The sequence below is a fragment of the Giraffa tippelskirchi genome, chromosome 14 (genome assembly GCF_054371585.1).
Source record: "Giraffa tippelskirchi isolate mGirTip1 chromosome 14, T2T-mGirTip1v1.2.pri, whole genome shotgun sequence".
Taxonomy (NCBI): Eukaryota; Metazoa; Chordata; class Mammalia; order Artiodactyla; family Giraffidae; genus Giraffa; species Giraffa tippelskirchi.
The window spans coordinates 62033121-62053339 of NC_137288.1; the positions used below are offsets into that span (position 1 = coordinate 62033121).

The following is a 20219-nucleotide window of genomic DNA, read 5'->3' on the forward strand; positions in this document are numbered from 1 at the left end:
ATAAACCAAGTTTTTAAGTTCTTAGACATTGTATAAACTTGATCTAAACAATTCCTAAGATATAATAGTTATATTTAAAGGTTTATTAAAAGTTTTGGCACTGGAAAACTTTTAATAAATATAAATGGGATTTTTTACTGTGTTTTCTTTAGGGCCACCAGTTCACAATGAGCTTGCATTCCAGCCTCCCATTTCTAATCATCCTGGTAAGTGTATTTCAAAATGAATTACCTACATTTAGTTTTTCTTTATGATAATGAGACATATATGCACACAGATTTTAATATAATTGCAGAATAACTTTACTTTTCAGATAAGTACGATATTCATTATGGTATTAGTTAATCAGCAGTTTATGAGTAATGGATATAATCACACATAAACTGTCCATATTTGATTTTTTTTAACTGTCTGAAAGAAATGACAAGATTCGTGTTTTTGGCTAAAATATAAAGTACCAAAATGCTGGCTTTAAGATAAACATTTGGTACATAAATGTGCAAGTTTCAAAGTAGAACAGCTGTAACACTGTAGCTTAAAAAGCCGGGAAGAATCTGAAGTAGATGCCAGACAGAAAAGTAATTCACTATATCTGTCTTAGGTAGGTTCAGGAATCTCTGGTTAACCGGAATTTAGAAACTATTTGCATTAAATTATGTTCAAAAGAGTAGATTAAATAGCTCAGTAGATTTCAACTATAGACATAATAAAACAGAAAGTTTGGAAATAAAATACTGAAGGCTTCTTAACATAAACATAGGATTTTGATTTGTTTTTCTTCCCTCTGTCCTATTGTATCTGTTTTTCTTTGCTTAGAAAGATGCAGGTACATAATTTCAATTCATTACCTTAGTTTTTCCCCAGTTAAAAAAATTTTGTTTAATTATGAAGAATTTCAACATATACCAAATACCAGTATAGAAAATTCTCATTCCTCAGTTTCAGCTGTTATCAACTACTGGCCAGTCTTATTTCTTTCATACCCTCACCTACTTTTCATACCCTCACCTGCTATTAAGGTAGAAATCCTATATAATCATTTGATACATAAATATTTCCATGTTTATTTCCAGTGAAGATTTTTTACAAATATAACTACAGTAACCATAAGATCAAATTAGAGGGTAACTCATAGTTCCTCAAGTAGATCTACATTATCTTCTTAAATAGTGTTCAGTTATCTATTTTTTTTGTTGGGTCTGACGTCTAGCAGTTAAAGAAAAGCATTGAGGGTAGGATCTTTATTCTTTAATATTTCATATTTCAGTTTAGGAGATTTGAAGAATTTCTATATCAAAAGGTCAAGTTGCTTTAGTGATCACATCAAAGTATGAGAACCATTTTACCATGCTCACCAGTAGTAGATGTGATACTTTAATTAACTTTTACTCATTTGAGAGGCAAATGTTTGTTTTGATAAGGAGAAAAATGCTGCTGGTAGGACAGAAGTAGTTTTGAGCAAACTCCAGGAGATGGTGGAGGACAGGGGAGCTTGGCGTGCTATAGTTCGTGGGGTCACGAACAGTCAGACACGACTTAGTGACTAAACAAGAGCAACGATTTACTAGTTACATATATACAGTTTTTGACCATATATATTTACTAGTTAACTTATCCTTTTTAGTGGATTTTCAATCTTATTTGCACATTTTTGTGATTTTAAATATTTTTTTGTGAGTCAAGGGGTCTTGCCTTGCTGTAAACATTTTTAATTAAGAAATGTAATAAGCAGAGCAGTACATAAGACCACTATACATATAGTCTAATGAATAATGTGAAAGCCAACACCTGTGTAACCATCACCCAGACTGAAAATTAAAACATTGCAGCACTACCAGAAATCTCCCTACCCTGCCCGTTTTGTCTCAAAGGCTTTTTCTCCCCGCCTCTGGAGGTAACGGCTGTCTTGCTTTTTATGGATTTGTGTTTCATTTACGATGAATGCATCCCTAGACAATCCAGTTTAGTAGTTTGGTTTTACCGCTTTTTGAAATTACATAAATGGAATCATTGTATCAGAATCTTACTTTGTGTTAATAAATATATTGTGAGAAGCCAGGAAAATCGAGAGGCTTAATGAGAATTTTGCTGGCTTCAGGCAGCATCACTGAGATTCAGTTGTGGCCCCTGGCAGCTTGGAGGGTCTCAGTGTTCATAGGGCTTGGTTGCGGGCGGTCTACAGGAGCAAGGGTAATGAGGGCTCTGAAGAAAGACCTACCCTGGATGAGCAGTGGAGTGGGGTTGGGGATGGTGGCATTTAGCTAGTTATTTGGGTTCAGTTTTGGATTCATCAATTGCTTTGGCCTCTTGATGGGTTTACTTCATTTTTCTCATTGTAGAACTGAGGTTGAGACTTAACACCTCCTGGTGATTAGGGAATATCCATTCATTAGTTACGAGGATATGCCTTTGTAGCGCCTTGCTTAAGGCTTCTGTTTTATGAGTAGAATGGGAAATGACCAGGTAGTGTTGGTCTTTAACTTGGTGTAAAGGGTTTCAAACAGGACATCTGCTTGGTGAGTTATGTGCTTTGACTTTGATGGCTAAGTTGAAGAATATTTTTGGAAAAAGCTAATCTTTCATTTCTAATTTCTTTTGACTGATGCCCTTTTCCTTTTTTATGAAACTGAGATAATACTCATTAAATATTGATTGTAAATTAAAGTGAAGAGTTTTCCTCAGTGTCTTGAGGTGGTTTTGGTCATTGATACATGGATACAGAATTCACAGATTTTCAGATTCAGGTTGTATTCTAGTACTCTGGAACTACCATTTAAGAGAGTAATTTTAGGTGTTCATAAAAGATTCTCGCAGGACATCTCATTCAGATCTAAATAACAACAAGAGTAATTCATAATGAGCCACTAGGTTCTTTAACCAAATTTTTAACTTTTTCCTGAATGACTTTTGTTTAAGAAATTAAAGATAATGCCTCGGAGACATATTTTCTATTATAACTGAACAACAATTTTTTGATAAAGCTGTGCTTTGTAATACATTTCCTCATTACAAAAAATACTTAGCTGAGTTTTTAATATATTGTTAAAGAAATTCATGTTGTTAAGTCAGTCTTCAAAGCCTTTCCCCTGGTCAGTGATGAGCACCCCATAGACTTCACGAGACCAGTTCAACCTCACTAATTTGAGGAACAAGAAACTAAAAATAGCTACATCAGCAGACACTAAGAGTCTCTCTCCCTTTCACGTGAGTTGGGACATTAAGATGCTCTCTTGGAGCTGAAATGGCAACCCACTCCAGTATTCTTGCCTGGAGAATCCCAGGGACGGGGGAGCCTGGTGGGCTGCCGTCTATGGGGTCGCACAGAGTCGGACACGACTGAAGCGACTTAGCAGTAGCAGTAGCAGCTTGGAGCTGAGTAAATTCTGTGTTGCTGTTGCTGTTAGCTTTGAGAGGCTGCAGGCTTGTCACCTATATGGCATTTGGTTCTTGGAGCAAAAGAGCACAGAGAGATCCAGAAAGGCTTAATGCATGTTTCCTATTACCTTCTCCTGTTTTAAAAATAAGAAGGTTCCCTCCTAGTTGTATAGCAGGTTTAGAGTAGACTAGAAAATGTTCTCACATAGTATTTTATATCCCCACACCACCAAATTCTCTGGATTGCCTTTTTGGTTACCTCTAGCACCCTCCCTCCTCACAGATAACCCCTTTCCTCTTGCTTTCCTGGGCCTTAATAATCCTGTTAATTAGATGGTTGTTTTTATTCCTGGTCTGTGGTACAACTCTGATGTCAGTTTCATTTTATCCTCACAACTGCCAAAACGCAGCTTTATTGTGTGGTGTCATTGTTGTATTGAGCTCAGTCACTTCAGTTTTGTCCATCTCTTTTGTGACCCTGTGGACCATAGCCCACCAGGCTCATGGGATTCCACAGGCAAGAATACTAGAGTGGGTTGACCTGCCCTTTTCCAGGGGATCTTCCCAACCCAGGGATCAAACCCACGTCTCCTGCGTTGGCAGGCAGGTTCTTTACTGCTGAGCCACTGGAAAATGTATAGTGTGAAATATTAGGCAAACAAATCCCTTTGGTGACTTGGAAATAATAAAGTAAGGTTTAAGTGTAGTTGCAGATGTTGTAATTTATGACGATGAAAGTATATTTTTCTTACTTAAACATGAAGATAATACAGCCCTCTTTTCCCCCCTCAGTTGACTCTCATGGAAAAAAGACTGCTTGCTATGGCACTTTACTTGAAATAGTGTTCTTTAGTATGAACTAGGAAATGCATGTTCTTGGATCTCATTTATTTAAGTAGCATTGAAAACATTCATGACTTCAGGATATTATTTGTAACAAAATTTACTGTTTGGGCTGATTATTTAAAGATCTTTTTTAAGTGCTATTACCATTGTTTGCTGCTAAAACACTGGGTAATTCTTATGTTGTCTTAGGCTACCTCTTCAGTTTTAGCTTCAACCAGTATATCTACCTGTTATGTTGGATGAAACTTCTTTGTCTATAGCATAATATAATGCCTTTAATAAAGTTTTACCTATAAAGTAAATATTTACTATATAAATATTTATAAAGTTTTACTTTATAAATATTTCAAAACTTGTTTTTTAAGAAGGCACTTTAATATATTGCTAATTTTCATGTTTAGGGTGTACCCTACTGTCTAGGCTTTTGCATTTGCTTTTCTCTTGAGATTTATATTCACAATCTCCACATAGATACGTGGTCTTTCAGGTCTGACTTCTTCAGATAGGGTGTACCCCTACTGTCTAGTTTGAAGGACCTTCTCACTCTTCTTCTGTCCCATACCCTTTCTTCATAGTGTTTGTCATTACCTGAGTTCTCTTGCTAATTTGTTCACTTATTTGTCTGCTGCACTTCCATGAAAATAAGGGCAGTAGCTAACAATAGCTGCCTTATTCACTGCTGTATATGTAGTGCCTACAGTAATTCCCATGTACCCCATAAATACTTGTTATTTCAAAAAGGAAAATCAAATAATTTCCATGTATGTGGACTCTATGTAATAACTGTATTCAAACAAAAATTAGAAATACTTGACTAGCTATATTTACATACCAAACCAGATAGTGACTTTCTTTCCCCCCAATCATTTAAAATTATTTAAAATCATTTATTGTTGTTAAATGAATACGCTACACACATTCTCAAAGGTAAAATTGTAGTAGTTATCATGAATGGACTTCACCAAAAATACAGAGGGGACAAATGACCTTTCATCCCAGAGACAACTGAAATTTCCTGCTCACAGAAGCTATGTAGTTGGAGTGTAATTAACTTTGACTCTCTAGCTTTGAATGTCTGACTTGGTTATGTCCTTTCTCTCATTTAGGGATCTATAAATATATACCATAGATTGAGTTACTCAAGAACACGTCTCTGAAATATGTATTAGAATCTGTGTTTTATTTATTTATTTATTTTAAAGTTCAGACTACATAGAAAATATTATGTGCAGTCAGATGAAACATCATGGTAAAGATTTTATGATTCTAATTGTTTACATTCTTTAAATTCCCTGTTGATTGGGTACTTTGAAGTAAGAACAAAATTCCAGATTTTAAAAATGATTTTTTTTAAACTTCAAGAATGCTAGGTAATAAGCTGAAAAATAGAAGACATGGCCGTGCTTACTTTGTAACGCATTGTCAGTTCTTTTGGATGCTCTCCCCTTCCTTTAGCCTTTAAGAAAAGCTTTGTCATGTGGAGTGAAAGTGAGAGCCTTGCAGCTTTCTCACATGAGTGACGGTCTTCTCCCATCTGTCTCCTATAGCCCCTGAGTATTGGTGCTCCATTGCTTACTTTGAGATGGATGTTCAAGTAGGAGAGACGTTTAAGGTCCCCTCAAGCTGCCCTGTTGTCACTGTTGATGGATATGTAGACCCTTCCGGAGGAGATCGCTTTTGCTTGGGTCAACTCTCCAATGTCCACAGGACAGAAGCCATTGAGAGAGCAAGGTATTGTTGTATAGTTAGTTCATTTTAAAATTTGAACTTTATTTGAAGCTATATTTTTCAGTGTAACTTATGTTTTTGAATATAGATAAAGGAATAAAGATGATCTTAAACATTTAGAACTTGTAAGCATTTCATTTTAAGTGTAGATGTTTGTTATTTGATAAAATACAGTCTCTTTTTAAAAGTTCTTGAGGTTTCTATGTTTTGAATAGTAACTGGACCCTATGGAATCCAGTTTGAAAACTAGTTTTTATTTCCTCTGATTGTATAGTATTTCTACAAATTTACTGAGAGGAAATAACATAAAATGAAGACATGTTTCTGCAACTGTTATTTATAATGAAAGACTGATAATAAAAGATAAATGCTTCAGTAAATTTTAATAAACCTTTGTTTTTATGCAGTCATTTGAAGTTTGTATAATCAAATGTAAATACTTGTGAAATATTATAGGAAAACTTACACAATCTTAAGTATTGTGTGATCTCAACTCTTTAAGGAAATATGTGTGTGTATAAGCACATAATCTTGACTCTATCACTGTTTGTGTGCCTTTGGCAAATTATCTGCTCTCCAAGCCACTGCTGTCTAGTAGGATTTTCTGTGACGAAAGAAGTGGTTTACCTGTGCTGTCCACTATAGTAAACTACTGGCCACACATAGCTATTGAGCATTTAAAATTTGGTTCATACGATTAACTGAATTGTAAAATTAATTTTAATTGAATGCAAAGGTTAAATGAGAATTTATATTAAGTGTTTCTGACACATAATAAGCATTATGTGAATGCTCATCATCATTACATGTGAATAGGATACTAAAAAAAGAAACAGAAAAATGTTAAACAGTGGCTATCTTTTTTTTTTTTTGGCTATGGTTTATAACCAAAATATAATGTCCTTTATTCTTTACAAATTTTCAGTATTGGGTATGCTGTATAGTCTGAACTAAAATTTATTTTTAAATACCTATCAAAATGAAATATGATTCACTTTTTCTTCCTAAGGTTGCACATAGGCAAAGGTGTGCAGTTGGAATGTAAAGGTGAAGGTGATGTTTGGGTCAGGTGCCTTAGTGACCACGCAGTCTTTGTACAGAGCTACTACTTAGACAGAGAAGCTGGACGTGCACCTGGAGATGCTGTTCATAAGATCTACCCAAGTGCATATATAAAGGTTAGTTGTAATTTTACCCAAATATTTTAGACTTGGAAAGCTCTGTATGTTGTTTAAGGAATTGAGATGGATGTGGGAGAAATGTAAAAATGTCTTATGTATTAAAGAAACTATGTTTGTATTAGCAAATTTGTTAAATTTAGAGAAATACATAAGTTCTTGGAAATACTGAGTGAAACCTCCAAATTTGTGTTCCTTTGATATTTAAAATACGTAAAAATCAGCCTCTGAAATTTCATCTTAGCCAATCTTCAGGATTTTATGGAAGAAAATCCTAAAAGTAAAAGCTTTTTGACTTAAGAACTGAGAAATGAAAAATTCTTCAAAACCATGTTTTCTTAAGGTTAGTTATTTTGTTCTTTGAGTTTTATTTGCTGTATCATTTTGCAAATTAAACCTGAGGTATTTTTCATTAACTGTTTCATGTTCAACCCATTTCAGTTTTAATATATAACATAGACTGTTTTTGAAAGAGAAAGTTGTAATTAGATAGCCTAAATATATTTCTTTAAAGAAACCAAAAACATTTTCTTTTCTTTTCAATAAAGAAAAATTTATGTATTTATTTGACTGTGCTGGGTCTTTGTTGCTGCACGCTGGCTTTCTCTCCTTGTGGAGAGCAGGGGCTACTCTCTAATTGCAGTGTGCAGGCCTCTCATTGTGGCGGCTTCTCTCGGTTCCGAGCACGGGCTCTAGACGGATGGGCTTCAGCTGTTCGAGCACACAGTCTTGGCAGGTCTGGCCCCCGGGCTCTGAGCACGGGTTCAGTAGTTGTGGCTCACAGGCTTTGTTCTCCCATGGCATGTGGGATCTTCCTGGACCAGGGATCCAACCAGTGTTCCCTGCATTACAAGGTGGATTCTTAACCCCTGGACCACCAGGGAAGTCCTGTATTTCTAATTTAGATTTTTCACAGTCATCCTAAGTGTCTTTAAGGTTAGCAGTTGTAAGTTAGTAGATTTAACTCTCATTACTTAGTCCTTAGGAAATTGGTTAGCACACAGATAGAATTATCTTTATTCTCGTTTTCTAATTTTTCCACAAGGAGTTTTAGTTATTTGTGCTTTGTTATTATTTTTAAGTGGTGCTGGATTCCTCATATACTTTGTGTAATCTGTTTAGTATTTGTTGGCAAGTTGTCTCAAGAGACTTTGTTTTTCCTCCTTGTCGTCGTTTCTCCCTGTAGGGCAGTTCTGGCTTAGTCTGGCACACGCTGAGATACACATCTCAGAACCAATTCTTATATTTACAAGGTAGAGGAATTTTGTCCCTTGAGAATATTGAGTTAAAATCCCCAGGTATGCTCAGGGCCTAAATCCTGTTGCATAAATTTCTCTGATGCTTACCCATGCCATGGACAAGAATTTTATTCCTAGATGCATTTCTGAATTAACTGTCAAACTGTTTTACCAGCACTTGATTCTTGGTCAGGTTTCCAGTGCAGCCCTCACAGAGCCTGCCTGTTTTCTCTTTCCATATCACTTCCTATCCTGTACACCTTCTGTTTGGTGCTGGTACCTTAAGTACCTTCTGTCTTTAGACCCTGCTCTCCACTGTGGATTTTGTTTATCCATCATCAGTTAATGGATCCATGGATTGTTGCTATACTTTTTTTGGCTATTATGAATAATGCAGCTGTGAATATTCATGTACAAGTTTTTAGGTAGGTTTTTGTTTTTATCTTCCTGAATGTATACTTAGGAGTGTAGTTCCTGAATCAAAAGGTAGCTCTTATGTCTCTCTACTTGAGGGACTGCCAGACTCATTTTCTAAATGGCAGTGCCGTTTTACCTCTCCACCAGCAATGTACATGGAGGGCTTCTCTATATTCTCTATATTCTCATTAACACTTGTTATTATCTGTTTTATTTTAGCCATTCTATTGGATGTGAAGTGGTATCTACCTCATTGTGGTTTTGATTTGCATTTCCCCAGTGGCAAATAACGTTAAACTTCTTTTTTGGCCATTTGTGTATCTTCTTTGGAGAATGTCTGTTCCCATCTTTTCCAATTTTTTAATTGGGTTTTTTAGTCTTTTTATTATTGTTGTGAGAGTTCTTGGTATATTCTGGGTATCAGTCCTGTATCAGATACTTGATTTGCAGATATTTTTTTCCATTTTTTGTCTCATCCTTCACTCTTTTCATGATAATGATTTGCAGCACAAAAGTTTTAAATTTTGTTGTAGTCTATTCTTTCGTTGCTTGTGTTTTTTGTGTCATGTCTAAGAAACTGTTGCCTAATCCAAGGTTATGAAGATTTACACCTATGTTTTCTTCTAAGTATTTTATAGTTTTACGTCTTGCATTAAGGTCTGTGATCCATTTTGAGTGCATTTTTGTGTGTGCTGTGAGGAAAGGATCCCACTCTGTTCTTTGGCATGAGAACCAGTTGTTTGAGTAACCATTTATTCTAAAGACTGTTGTTGTTTTTTTCCCCTTACTGAATTATCTTGACACCCTTGTTGAAAATTCAATTGACCTTAAATGGTAAAGATTTATTTCTGGGTCATCAATTTATTTCATTGAACTATATATCTGTCCTTAGGACAGTACTACCCTGTTTTGATTGCTGTAGCTTTGTAGGAAGTTTTGAAATTGGCAAAGGATAGCCCTCCAGCTTTGCTATTTTTCAGGATTCTTTTGGCTATTGCCAGCCCCTTGGATTTCCATGTGAATTTTATGATTGGTTTGGAAGATAACTTATTTTTAATAGTTTTTCTAGCCTTTTGATGTGTTTGTACCTGTGTATCCATCTTGACTAGAAGTCTCTAGATTATTTGTACAATTAGAAGTCGATGGACAGAGGGCTACAGTGTTGAATATATACTTTGTGCCTGACAGTAATTATGAACTTAGCAGATATGAAGTAGTATTTAAAACATTTAGGCTTTAAAAATGTGGTATCTTGTATAATTTAATTTCTAGGATTGTCAAATAATGTAATATCTCTATTCTGTTACAAATGGTCCTTGAAAAGCCCCCCAAATATGAGACTTGTCATCACTTGATAAACCACTATATCGTGGATAGATTTTTATAGCAAACTCAGACTTTTGCCTTGAACAATAAATAAATTATCTCCTGGTACATTTTTGTGGAGTGAAAAAAAAATCCCAATTTTGGTTTATTAACTAAGATTTTAAAACAATTATTTTTAATTTACTGTTTATTAAGTATATTATTCTTTAGAAGAGTCTTATTAGCCAGAAGGAGATTCAAGTATATCCTAAATCTGGCCATTAGCGTTTTCCTCACTTACTAATTTTTGGGGGTACCAGTAACCCAAAGGATCTGTATTTTAGTGTTTTAGATTGTCAGGTAGACTTTTACCAGAGGTGACGTTACTGGGGTGAGTTGAGTGCATATATATGAACCTGTGGAAAGAGTGCCTTTACATGGGGGAATCCAGCCCAGCCCCAATCACACATACACACAAACATATTTTTCTCTTTTCAGTTAAAATGAGGAAAACATAGGTTTGGAGAGCCATTCTTTCATTTTTATAAACTAAGAAGCTAGGACTAAATTGGATTTTTTTTTTCTTCTATGATACTGATTTTTTTCCTACTTCTCTCATGACATAGTAGTCACCTTACATTTATGAAAATTTGATGTAATAAAATAGCATTTTACAAGCTTTAAATGAGCAGGTGTTTGAATTCTTTTTAAGTGTCATTGCTCTTTTGCTTTCAAAAGTAAGATCTAGTCTGTTTGTGTTGCTTAAGCACTGGACACTCAGGTTAAGAGCTCTTTATTGAGATACAGAGATAATTTACATACCATATAATTCTCCCATTAGAAGTGTACAGTACAGTGATTTTTATTATATTCACAGAGCTGCAGCCATCACCACAGTCCGTTTTAGAACATTTTCATTACCCTAGAAAGAAATCTTGTACCTGATATGTGCTACCTCCCAACCCCCTGTACCCTCCAGCCCTAGCCAGCTACTAATCTACTTTTTCTCTCTAGGGATTTGCCTACTCAAAACAGTTTTTGTAAATGGAATCATCCAGTGTGGTCTTCTGTGACTTCTTTTACTAAGTCTAATGTTTTCAAGCTTCATTCATGTAGCATATATCTGTACTTCATTCTTTTTAGGGCTGAATAACATTCCAAACATTGCATTTTGTTTATCTGTTCATCAGTTGATGGACATATGAGTTTTGGCTGTATTATGAATAATACCACTGTGAACATTCATGTACAGATTTTTGTGTGAATGTACATCTTCATTTCTCTTACAAATACCAAGGAGTGGAATTTCTGGATCATAAAGTAACTCTATGTGCAACTTTTTTTTAAGAGACTGCCAAACTGTTTTCCAAAGTGGCTGTACCATTTTATATTTCCAGCAGCAGTTTATGAAGTTTCTGATTTCTTTACAGTCTCATGAATACTTACTATTATCTGTCTTTTCCATGTTAGCCTTCCTAAGGGCATGTGACGTGGTATCTCATTTATGGTGGGTTTGATTTGCATTCTCTGACGTTGAGTCAGGTTTGTTGTTGCACACATACATGTAAGGGACAGAGGGCAGGCAGTGCTTCTAAATCACAACTGGACTAGGTTGAAGGTTATCATCATCCACTTAAATTTATTCCCAGTCACTAGATATCATGACTCTTACATGCCCAGGTCGGATAACTTAGCAAGTCTTTAGTGCAGTCTTTTGTTCAGATGCCCAATACACCACCAACACAGTGACCTGTTTCTCTTCCTGGATTACTGTTTCTTGGTGTTGATATAAACAGTATACTATTCTTGAGCCTTATGAAAAAAGAATGCTAAAACTTGACTCCTGGTTGAAAGAGAATATCCTGAAGGTGTTGACAGTGATCTTTATGAGACACCTTTGTTAAGTAATGGGTTTGTAATAAACTTAGATGAGAGTAAGGAAATATGTTTAAACAGATGAAATCGGAGGTAAATTGTTGATTAGCCCAGGGGTGGAGATCAGAAATATCGTTTGGATCTGAGCCAAAACGAATATTTAAAACCTTTGGTTACTTTGAATTGTCTTTATCAACAACTTAGATTCTGAAAGGAAGATGTTTCCTTTTCAGTGAAAGCCTTAATTTTACCATCCAGTATAACAGATGAACGGAGAAGGCAATGGCACCCCACTCCAGTACTCTTGCCTGGGAAACCCCATGGACAGAGGAGCCTGGTAGGCTGCAGCCCATGGGGTCGCGGAGAGTCGGACACGACTGAGCGACTTCACTTTCACTTTTCACTGTCATGCACTGGAGGAGGAAATGGCAACCCACTCCAGTATTCTTGCCTGGAGAATCCCAGGGACGGGGGAGCCTGGAGGGCTGCCGTCTATGGGGTCGCACAGAGTCGGACACGACTGACGCGACTAAGCAGCAGCATAACAGATGAAACCTATTGTGGTATAGACAGTGTACAGTGAGGAGGCAGCCCAGGTTTCAGTTTAGCAGTATACTCAATAGTTATGTCTTTTGGTGTGAGTGCTGTAATTACATAAATAACCCATGTGGAAAGAAGGTTTGCTGAGGTGCTTAATCATTTTTACTACATCTGTAGATAAGAGTCACAGTGTTTTAAAATTTCATCTTTGTGGTTAACTGTATATGTGTTCCTGGTATTAGCATAGATTTTAAGACCGTCATAATTACGATTGTTTATAACATATTGTAAAAAACTTATGTGTGAAGGTCTCTTGGTTAATTTTTAATTACTCTTGGTGGAAGTGGGGGTATGTTGAGAACATATTTGAACCCAGGAAATTATAAGTAAGTTGTATTCCCTCCTCCCAGATGATATAAGATTATATATGGGCCATACTAGGTTAATGATGGTTTTTTTAAGTGGTTGTACTTAACCTAAATGTAAAACATAAAACACCTAGAGGATAATATAGGAGAAAATGTTCATGACCTGGGGTATGGCAGTGACTTTTTAGATATAACATCAAAGTCAGAATCATGAAAGAAACAGTTGATAGACGAGACTTCATTAAGATTTAAACTGTCTGTTCCATGAAAGACAGTGTCAAGAGAATGAGATTAGCCACAGACTGGGAGAATATATTTGCAAAAGACACATCTGATAAAGGACTGTTATCGAAAATATAGAAAATACTTAAACTCAACAATAAGAGAACAAACAACCTAATTTAAAAGGGGGCAAAAGACCCAAATCGGTGCTTCAGGAAAGAGGATATATTGATAACAAGTAAACATATGAATAGATATTCAGCTTCATATGCCGTTATGGAATTGTGAATTAAAACAGCACTGGGACACCATTGCATGCTTGGAGAATGGCCAGAATCCAGAACACCGACAACACCAGGTGCTGGCCAGGATGTGGAGCAGCAGACACTCGCATTCGTTACTGGTAGAAACGCAAAGTGGTATGGCCACTTTGGAATACAGTTTGGTAGTTTCTTACATTGCCAAACATATTCTAACCATATGATCCATCAGTCAACACTCCTTAATATTTACCCAAATGATTTGAAAGCTTATGTCCACAGAAAAACCTGCACGTGGATGTTTATAGCAGCTTTATTCACAACTGCCAAAAACTTAGACACAACCAACACATCCTACATCCACAGAGTGGAATATTACTCAGCACTGAGAAAGAGACGAGCTATTAAGTCATGAAAAGACACCGAGCAACCTTAAGTGCATATTACTAAGTGGAAGAAGCCAATCTGAAAAGGCTACATACATACTATATGATTCTAACTGATACTCTGAAAGAGGTAAAACTATGGAGACAGTGAGAAGATGAATTGTTTCCAGGCATAGAGAAGAGGGAAAAAATGCATAGGCAGTGCTCAGAGGCGGAGAAGGCAATGGCACCCCACTCCAGTACTCTTGCCTGGAAGAGCCCATGGACGGAGTGGCCTGGTGGGCTGCAGTCCAGGGGGTCGCTAAGAGTCAGACGTGACTGAGTGACTTCACTTTCACTTTTCACTTTCCTGCATTGGAGAAGGAAATGGCAACCCACTCCAGTGTTCTTGCTTGGAGAATCCCAGGGATGGGGGAGCCTGGTGGGCTGCCGTCTGTGGGGTCGCACAGAGTCAGACACGACTGAAGCGACTTAGCAACAGCAGCAGCAGTGCTCAGAGGATTTTTAGGGCAGCAAAAATACTGTATCACTATGCTGTGTGTGTTAGCCGCTCAGTCGTGTCTGACTCTTTGCAACCCCATGGACTCTAGCCCACCGGGTTCATCTGTCCATGGAATTCTCCAGGCAAGAATACTGGAGTGGGTTGCCATTCCCTTCTCCAATGGATCTTCCTGACCCAAGGTTCAAACTCGAGTCTCCTGCATTGCAAGCAGTTTCTTTACCATCTGAGCCACCAGGGAAGCCCACATACCACTATGCTGCTGCTAAGTTGCTTCAGTCGTGTCCGACCCTGTGCGACCCCATAGACGGCAGCCCACCAGGCTCCGCCATCCCTGGGATTCTCCAGGCAAGAACACTGGAGTGGGTTGCCATTTCCTTCTCCAGTGCATGAAAGGGAAAGTGAAAGTGAAGTCGCTCAGTCGTGTCCGACTCTTAGCGACCCCATGGACTGCAGCCTACCAGGCTCCTCCGTCCATGGGATTTTCCAAGCAAGAGTACTGGAGTGGGGTGCCATTGCCTTCTCCGACATACCACTATACATTTGTCTAAACCCATAGAATCATAAAACCAAGAGTGAGACCTAATGTAAACTGTGACTTTTGGTGATAATGTTGTCAGTGTAGGTTCATTGATAACAAGTGTGCCTCTGTGGTGTGGGATGTGACAGTGGGAGAGGCTGTACCTGAGTAGAAATAGAGAACTCTTGACTTTTTTGCTTAATTTTATCATGAACCTAAAACTACTCTAAAAGATAAAATTTGTCAATTTCCTTCTTTTAAAAAAAAGTCATTGTGGAGCTAATTGGCTTTTCAGATATTTGCATCCCTATTTTGTGCTGTGCTGGGTAAGGCATTCTAAGAGGTCAGAGCGCAATGGAAAAGTTCAAAATCTGATGGACTCTTGAAAAAACAGCAGTTTTTTTTCTGGGCGTGTGGGATTTCTGATTTCCAGACCTGACTTTGTCATGATTCCTGTCCCTTTTAGGACTAGTAGCTTGGTCAGGTAATAAATACATCCATATTTGACAAACTTCGATCCAGAGACTGAGATAGTCTAAGTTTTGTCTATCGTTGATGCTAGAAGATAGGCACTGAGTAGAAAAATAAGTAAATAGGAATTTGGTTTGCTATTTGGAGAGGATTCTTTTGTTTGTTTTTGTTGTATGCCCTTATGGTTCATGTAAAGACTGTGACTAAAGACAATCAGAATTTTTTCAGGAATCTGAAAATCACTGGCTTGGGTTTCAGACCTGTTCTTTATCTGATAAAGTTCTGTGTTACGCATTCTTCGATTTCTTTCATTGTCAAAGATAATTACGCTCACTCATATTTGGGTTTTGTGCATACTTGGATTGTTTTAAATTGTACTTTACTTTTGTTGAAGGAGTATAGTCACATGGTTCAGAAATTAAAATGCTGTTTAAAAAGTGCATTGAGCAGTCTTGCTTCTACTCTGTCCTTCTCTTCCTTTCCTACAACTAACTTCTCAAGGTGACCACTCTACTTGTGTAACCTCCCAATGCTTTAAAAAATGCCAGCCCTTGGCGTGGTTGGTAAAGAGCATTGAAATTACTTATAAGCTCCTTAACTCATCCTGCAAGGTTGGTGGCTACCTGGGAGACCGAAAACAAAATAAAAAATAATAAATAACATTTACTGAGAGCTTACTATATACTATGCCAAGTTTACAATAATATGAACAAGCATGCTCCCTTAGCATTCCCATTTTATAGATAAGAAAGTTGAGGCTTCAGAAAGGTTAAGAAATTTAACCCACAAAAGTAGCAGATATGAATGACAGGATTCAAAGCTAAGCAATTTTTTAAAAATCATGAGCATTTGTTAAATTAATGAGAAACTAGTTAATGGAATCCCATATATCCATCACTGAGATTCAGTAGTTGTTAAGATTTTACATTTACGTGATCAGTTCTTTTTCCTTTGTTTCTAAAGTATTTTAAAACAAGTCCTAAATATTGGGTTAGATTGCTTCTGTGCATTTCTGAGATAAGCTGTTGTTTTGTTATATAGTGACAATGCCTTTTATTCATTCCTCCAAATAGTTAGAATGATAAAGATAAGAAGCTGTCCATATGACCTAGGCCTTCAATTCAACCTACAGAAAACTCTTCATTTAGTTATGAAAGGGTGGGATGATTTCTTTACTTCGTTTTACACAGTGGTGTGGTTTTTCACAAAGGCAGTAATGGCTGACCCACACTGAACTCAGATAAAGGATACAGAGGCCCGTGGCAACCAAAACTATCCTAATAGCTGTGCCTCTTTGGTGAGCTTCAACCATCTACATAAAAAAATTTAAAAATTGAATCAATTCTTTAATCCTGAGAGCTAAATCAAGCTGTGAGTTTTAGATTGTGCATTGGTTTTTGATATATGGAATATTTCTGCTGGACTCATGGCATGAAACTTACACTTACTATTTCTTTTAAGGTCTTTGATTTGCGTCAGTGTCATCGTCAGATGCAGCAGCAGGCGGCCACTGCACAAGCTGCAGCAGCTGCCCAGGCAGCGGCCGTGGCAGGAAACATCCCGGGCCCAGGGTCAGTAGGTGGAATAGCCCCAGCCATCAGTAAGTATGCTTTCGATTTTGTGTTTTTCAAGTGTAGTAGTTTGTGCTTTATCTTGATTGACTCAGTTAATTAGTTACTTTAACCAATAATAGAAAGTGAAGTTCTTTTTACTGGGATAATAACATTTTTGAATTTGTACCAAAAAAAAAAAAAAGCTGTTCGTCTATAATAGTTGCCCTTTGTTTACAGCCCTGTGTTCATTCTTGTTGTATCAAAAAAGGGACTGTGGGATACAGAAGAAAGGGGGTTGTTATTATATTGATCAGTCTCCCCTATTTTTGTTGATGCTTTTAATTCTTGCCTCACCAGCCAGGGTGGGTTGTAATCACCGATGTGCTTTGCTTTATTCTAGAAGGAAAGCATATTTCAATTTCAGAATTAGACATCTCTCCAACTTTTTTTTTTTTTAAGTATACTAAGCATGGAGAGAAAATTAAGTGAGGGTGGTATTTTGATAACTTGTAGACTTTTTTTTAATTTTAGGGTAAAATTGAACTGTGTGCCAGGTTTCACACTGATGGGGAATTTTTTACTGCAGAGTTAAACTCCTGACTATAGACTTTTATGATGGAAACACGTGGCACCCATCTTCCACGTCTGAAGGCATAACTAGTGATTCATTCAACCCCTGTTCTTAACCTCTTCAGTGTGGTAAGCAAATCACACTGGCTAAGAAAACTGCAGTGGCCCTGCAGGTTTCTCTACAGTACATGCAAATTCCTCCCATTAGTTTCATTGTAATATTGATGAATGCAGATTGACTTTATGACTGTATGTTTTGACTGGAGAATTAGATGCAGAGTCTGCGTTGTGATTTATGCTCAGGAGTTTACAATTTCGAGGTAGATAAGGCATACTCATTTATAGAATTTGATTTTTTTTAAAAAAATTGGGCATCTAAACTGTTAATTTGCTAGTTTTGATGTTACAAATATGCTCTTACTGAAGAATCCAGAGTTGTTACTAAATTTCTCCTCCTCATCTACTGCTCCCCCATTGAGTAGTTACATGCTGTTTCTGTTACATTGTGAAACAAGAGACAGACATCATCTGGGTCATCCAAGAAGTCTTAGTGGAACCAGGACTATTTTCTGTCTCATTGTTAGTCATGTCTTACCCTGAACTAGTCAGTTTAGACAGAGAGTAAAGTTCTTAGAACCAACGTGTAGACATGCACTGCCTCTTAAAAGCAAGTTGTTTCTTATCCCTTCACCTCCACTTCTAAAGAGAAAAAACAGATGGGGTGTTGGTGGATTGTGGTAATTTATAATTGATGGTAGCTAGAAGACCCATGTGGAGTATACATTGTCTTAACCAAAAGTTTTCAGTCCCTTTTGACAAAGTATAGATCTGTACTTACTTTTTGGCACTTTGACAGAGAAGTCTTGTGCTGGGAGAATGCAGTAAAGAAAGCTGGTTACCTTGTTAATGTAAGATTTAGGGGGGATGGGAAGGGGTCAACCTGTCCCGCTGACGTCTTCCAAATCTTTTCTGTTAGGTTTGTCGGCTGCTGCCGGAATCGGTGTGGATGACCTCCGTCGTTTATGCATACTCAGGATGAGTTTTGTGAAAGGCTGGGGACCTGATTACCCAAGACAGAGCATCAAGGAAACGCCTTGTTGGATTGAGATTCACTTACACCGGGCCCTCCAGCTCCTTGATGAAGTCCTTCACACCATGCCTATTGCCGACCCACAGCCTTTAGACTGAGGTCTTTTAACTTAATGTTGGGGCCCTTACCATTATCAGGATGGTGGACTATAAGATGCAATCCTGTTTATAATCTGAAGATATATTTCACTTTTGTTCTGCTTTATCTTTTCATAAAGGGTTGGAAAATGTGTTTGCTGCCTTGCTCCTAGCAGACAGAAACTGGATTAAAACAATTTTCTTTTTCCTACTTAGAACTTTTCAGGCATGGCTCAGAGCTTGAAGATTGGGACAAATACATTCTTACTAAATCTTCACCAGTTATGTTTGAAGGAATCATTCCAATGCTGGAAAATTTAGCCCTTTAAAATGTTTTAGAGCCTTTTATATGCAGAACATGTGTGTTATTCTACAGAATAAATTTAATATTGCTGATTTTAAAGGCAGAGAAGTTCTCAAAGTTAATTCACCTATATTATCTTGTGTGTGAGTTGTTATTGTTGAACATACTTTACTCCGAAATATTGTGCCATGTGGGTGAGTTAATTTTACCAAGAGCAACTTTACTCTGTGTTTAAAAAAGATAGTAGTGTATTATAACCTTTTATCCAAAATATTTTTTTTCAAGTTAAACTAGTGAAGATGATTTTAACTCAGATTGTCTTGCGACTTCAATTTTTCTTTTGCCAAGGCAAAACACTAATCTGTGTATATTGAGAATTCCTTAAAATTACCAGACAAAGGAGTATCATTTAAAATTCACTTGTTATTTTTGTTGGATAACTATTTATCAATAAATATACTTTTGCCCTGTTAAACAGTAGATGTATTCTGTATTTCTAGGCACAGGGTTGGCTACTAAGGAGCCTAGAAGAGGAAATTTCTTTCCTTCCTTAACACAGGGAAAGATTTTATGTTTTTAAAAACACTAAAAGCAGTGTCACTCCATCTAATAGCTTACTGTTCTGCACAGGTGGCAATGCTAAGCTAAATAATGAGTATTTTGGAAACTGCTAAATTCTGTGTTAAGTACTGTGCAGAATAATAGAAACATTACCATTCATTGATAGGTAGTTTGGATATTTTTGTACTTGATTTGATGTGTGACTTTTTTTTTCGTATACTGTTTAAATCATGTATGTTACGACATTGTTTAAAATTCAGTTTTTGTATCTTGGGGCAAGACTGCAAACTTTTTTATACCTTTTGGTTATTCTAAGCCCTTTGCCATCAATGATCATATCAGTTGGCAGTGACTTTGTATAGAGAATTTAAGTAGAAAAGTTGCAAATGTATTGACTGTACCACAGACACAATATGTATGCTTTTTACTTAGCTAGTAGCATAAATAAAACTGAATCTCAACATGCAAAGTTGAATTCTAGGTTTGATTTTTAACTTTTTTTTTTCTTTTGCACTTTTGAGTCCAACCTTAGTGGTGTGACACCTTCTACTAAATGACAGGCAACAGCTAGTACTATTGGGCAGCTTTGGTTTTCTTCTCCCACTCTACTAGGACTCCCCATGGACGTTACGTATCAAGTGTAGGGTTGGTTATTTTTTTCACTTTTATTTTACTGTAGCAAAGCTAGGCCTGATTGTCTATAAGATAAATAGGTTGTCTGCAGGATAAATAGTGTGAAATAAAATCGAAGATTATCTTTCAGGTGTTTTTGCTTTTTTCATGGAGGGCCTTTCTTAGTGTAATAAGATTATTTCAGGTGTGTTACAAGTTTGAGA

The 20219-nt window shown here is 36.8% G+C and overlaps 1 protein-coding gene across 7 annotated transcripts in view; it reads left to right on the plus strand.

Moving 5' to 3' along the window:
- Nucleotides 1–19852, plus strand: part of SMAD4 (SMAD family member 4) — a 52781-nt gene extending 32929 nt beyond the window's left edge. For 5 of the 7 annotated variants that reach the window (XM_081562133.1, XM_081562136.1, XM_081562134.1 and 2 more), the window contains exons 8-12: nt 153–206; nt 5769–5952; nt 6959–7127; nt 16690–16828; nt 18328–19852. In XM_081562133.1, coding sequence (XP_081418259.1) covers nt 153–206; nt 5769–5952; nt 6959–7127; nt 16690–16828; nt 18328–18539 — 758 coding nt within the window. In that variant the 3' untranslated portion in view covers nt 18540–19852. Of the gene's footprint in view, nt 1–152; nt 207–5768; nt 5953–6958; nt 7128–16689; nt 16829–17367; nt 17481–18327 lie in introns of all 7 variants that reach the window. The other 2 variants (XR_014074672.1, XR_014074673.1) reach the window with 1 other exon arrangement.
- Nucleotides 19853–20219: the final 367 nt, after the last annotated feature.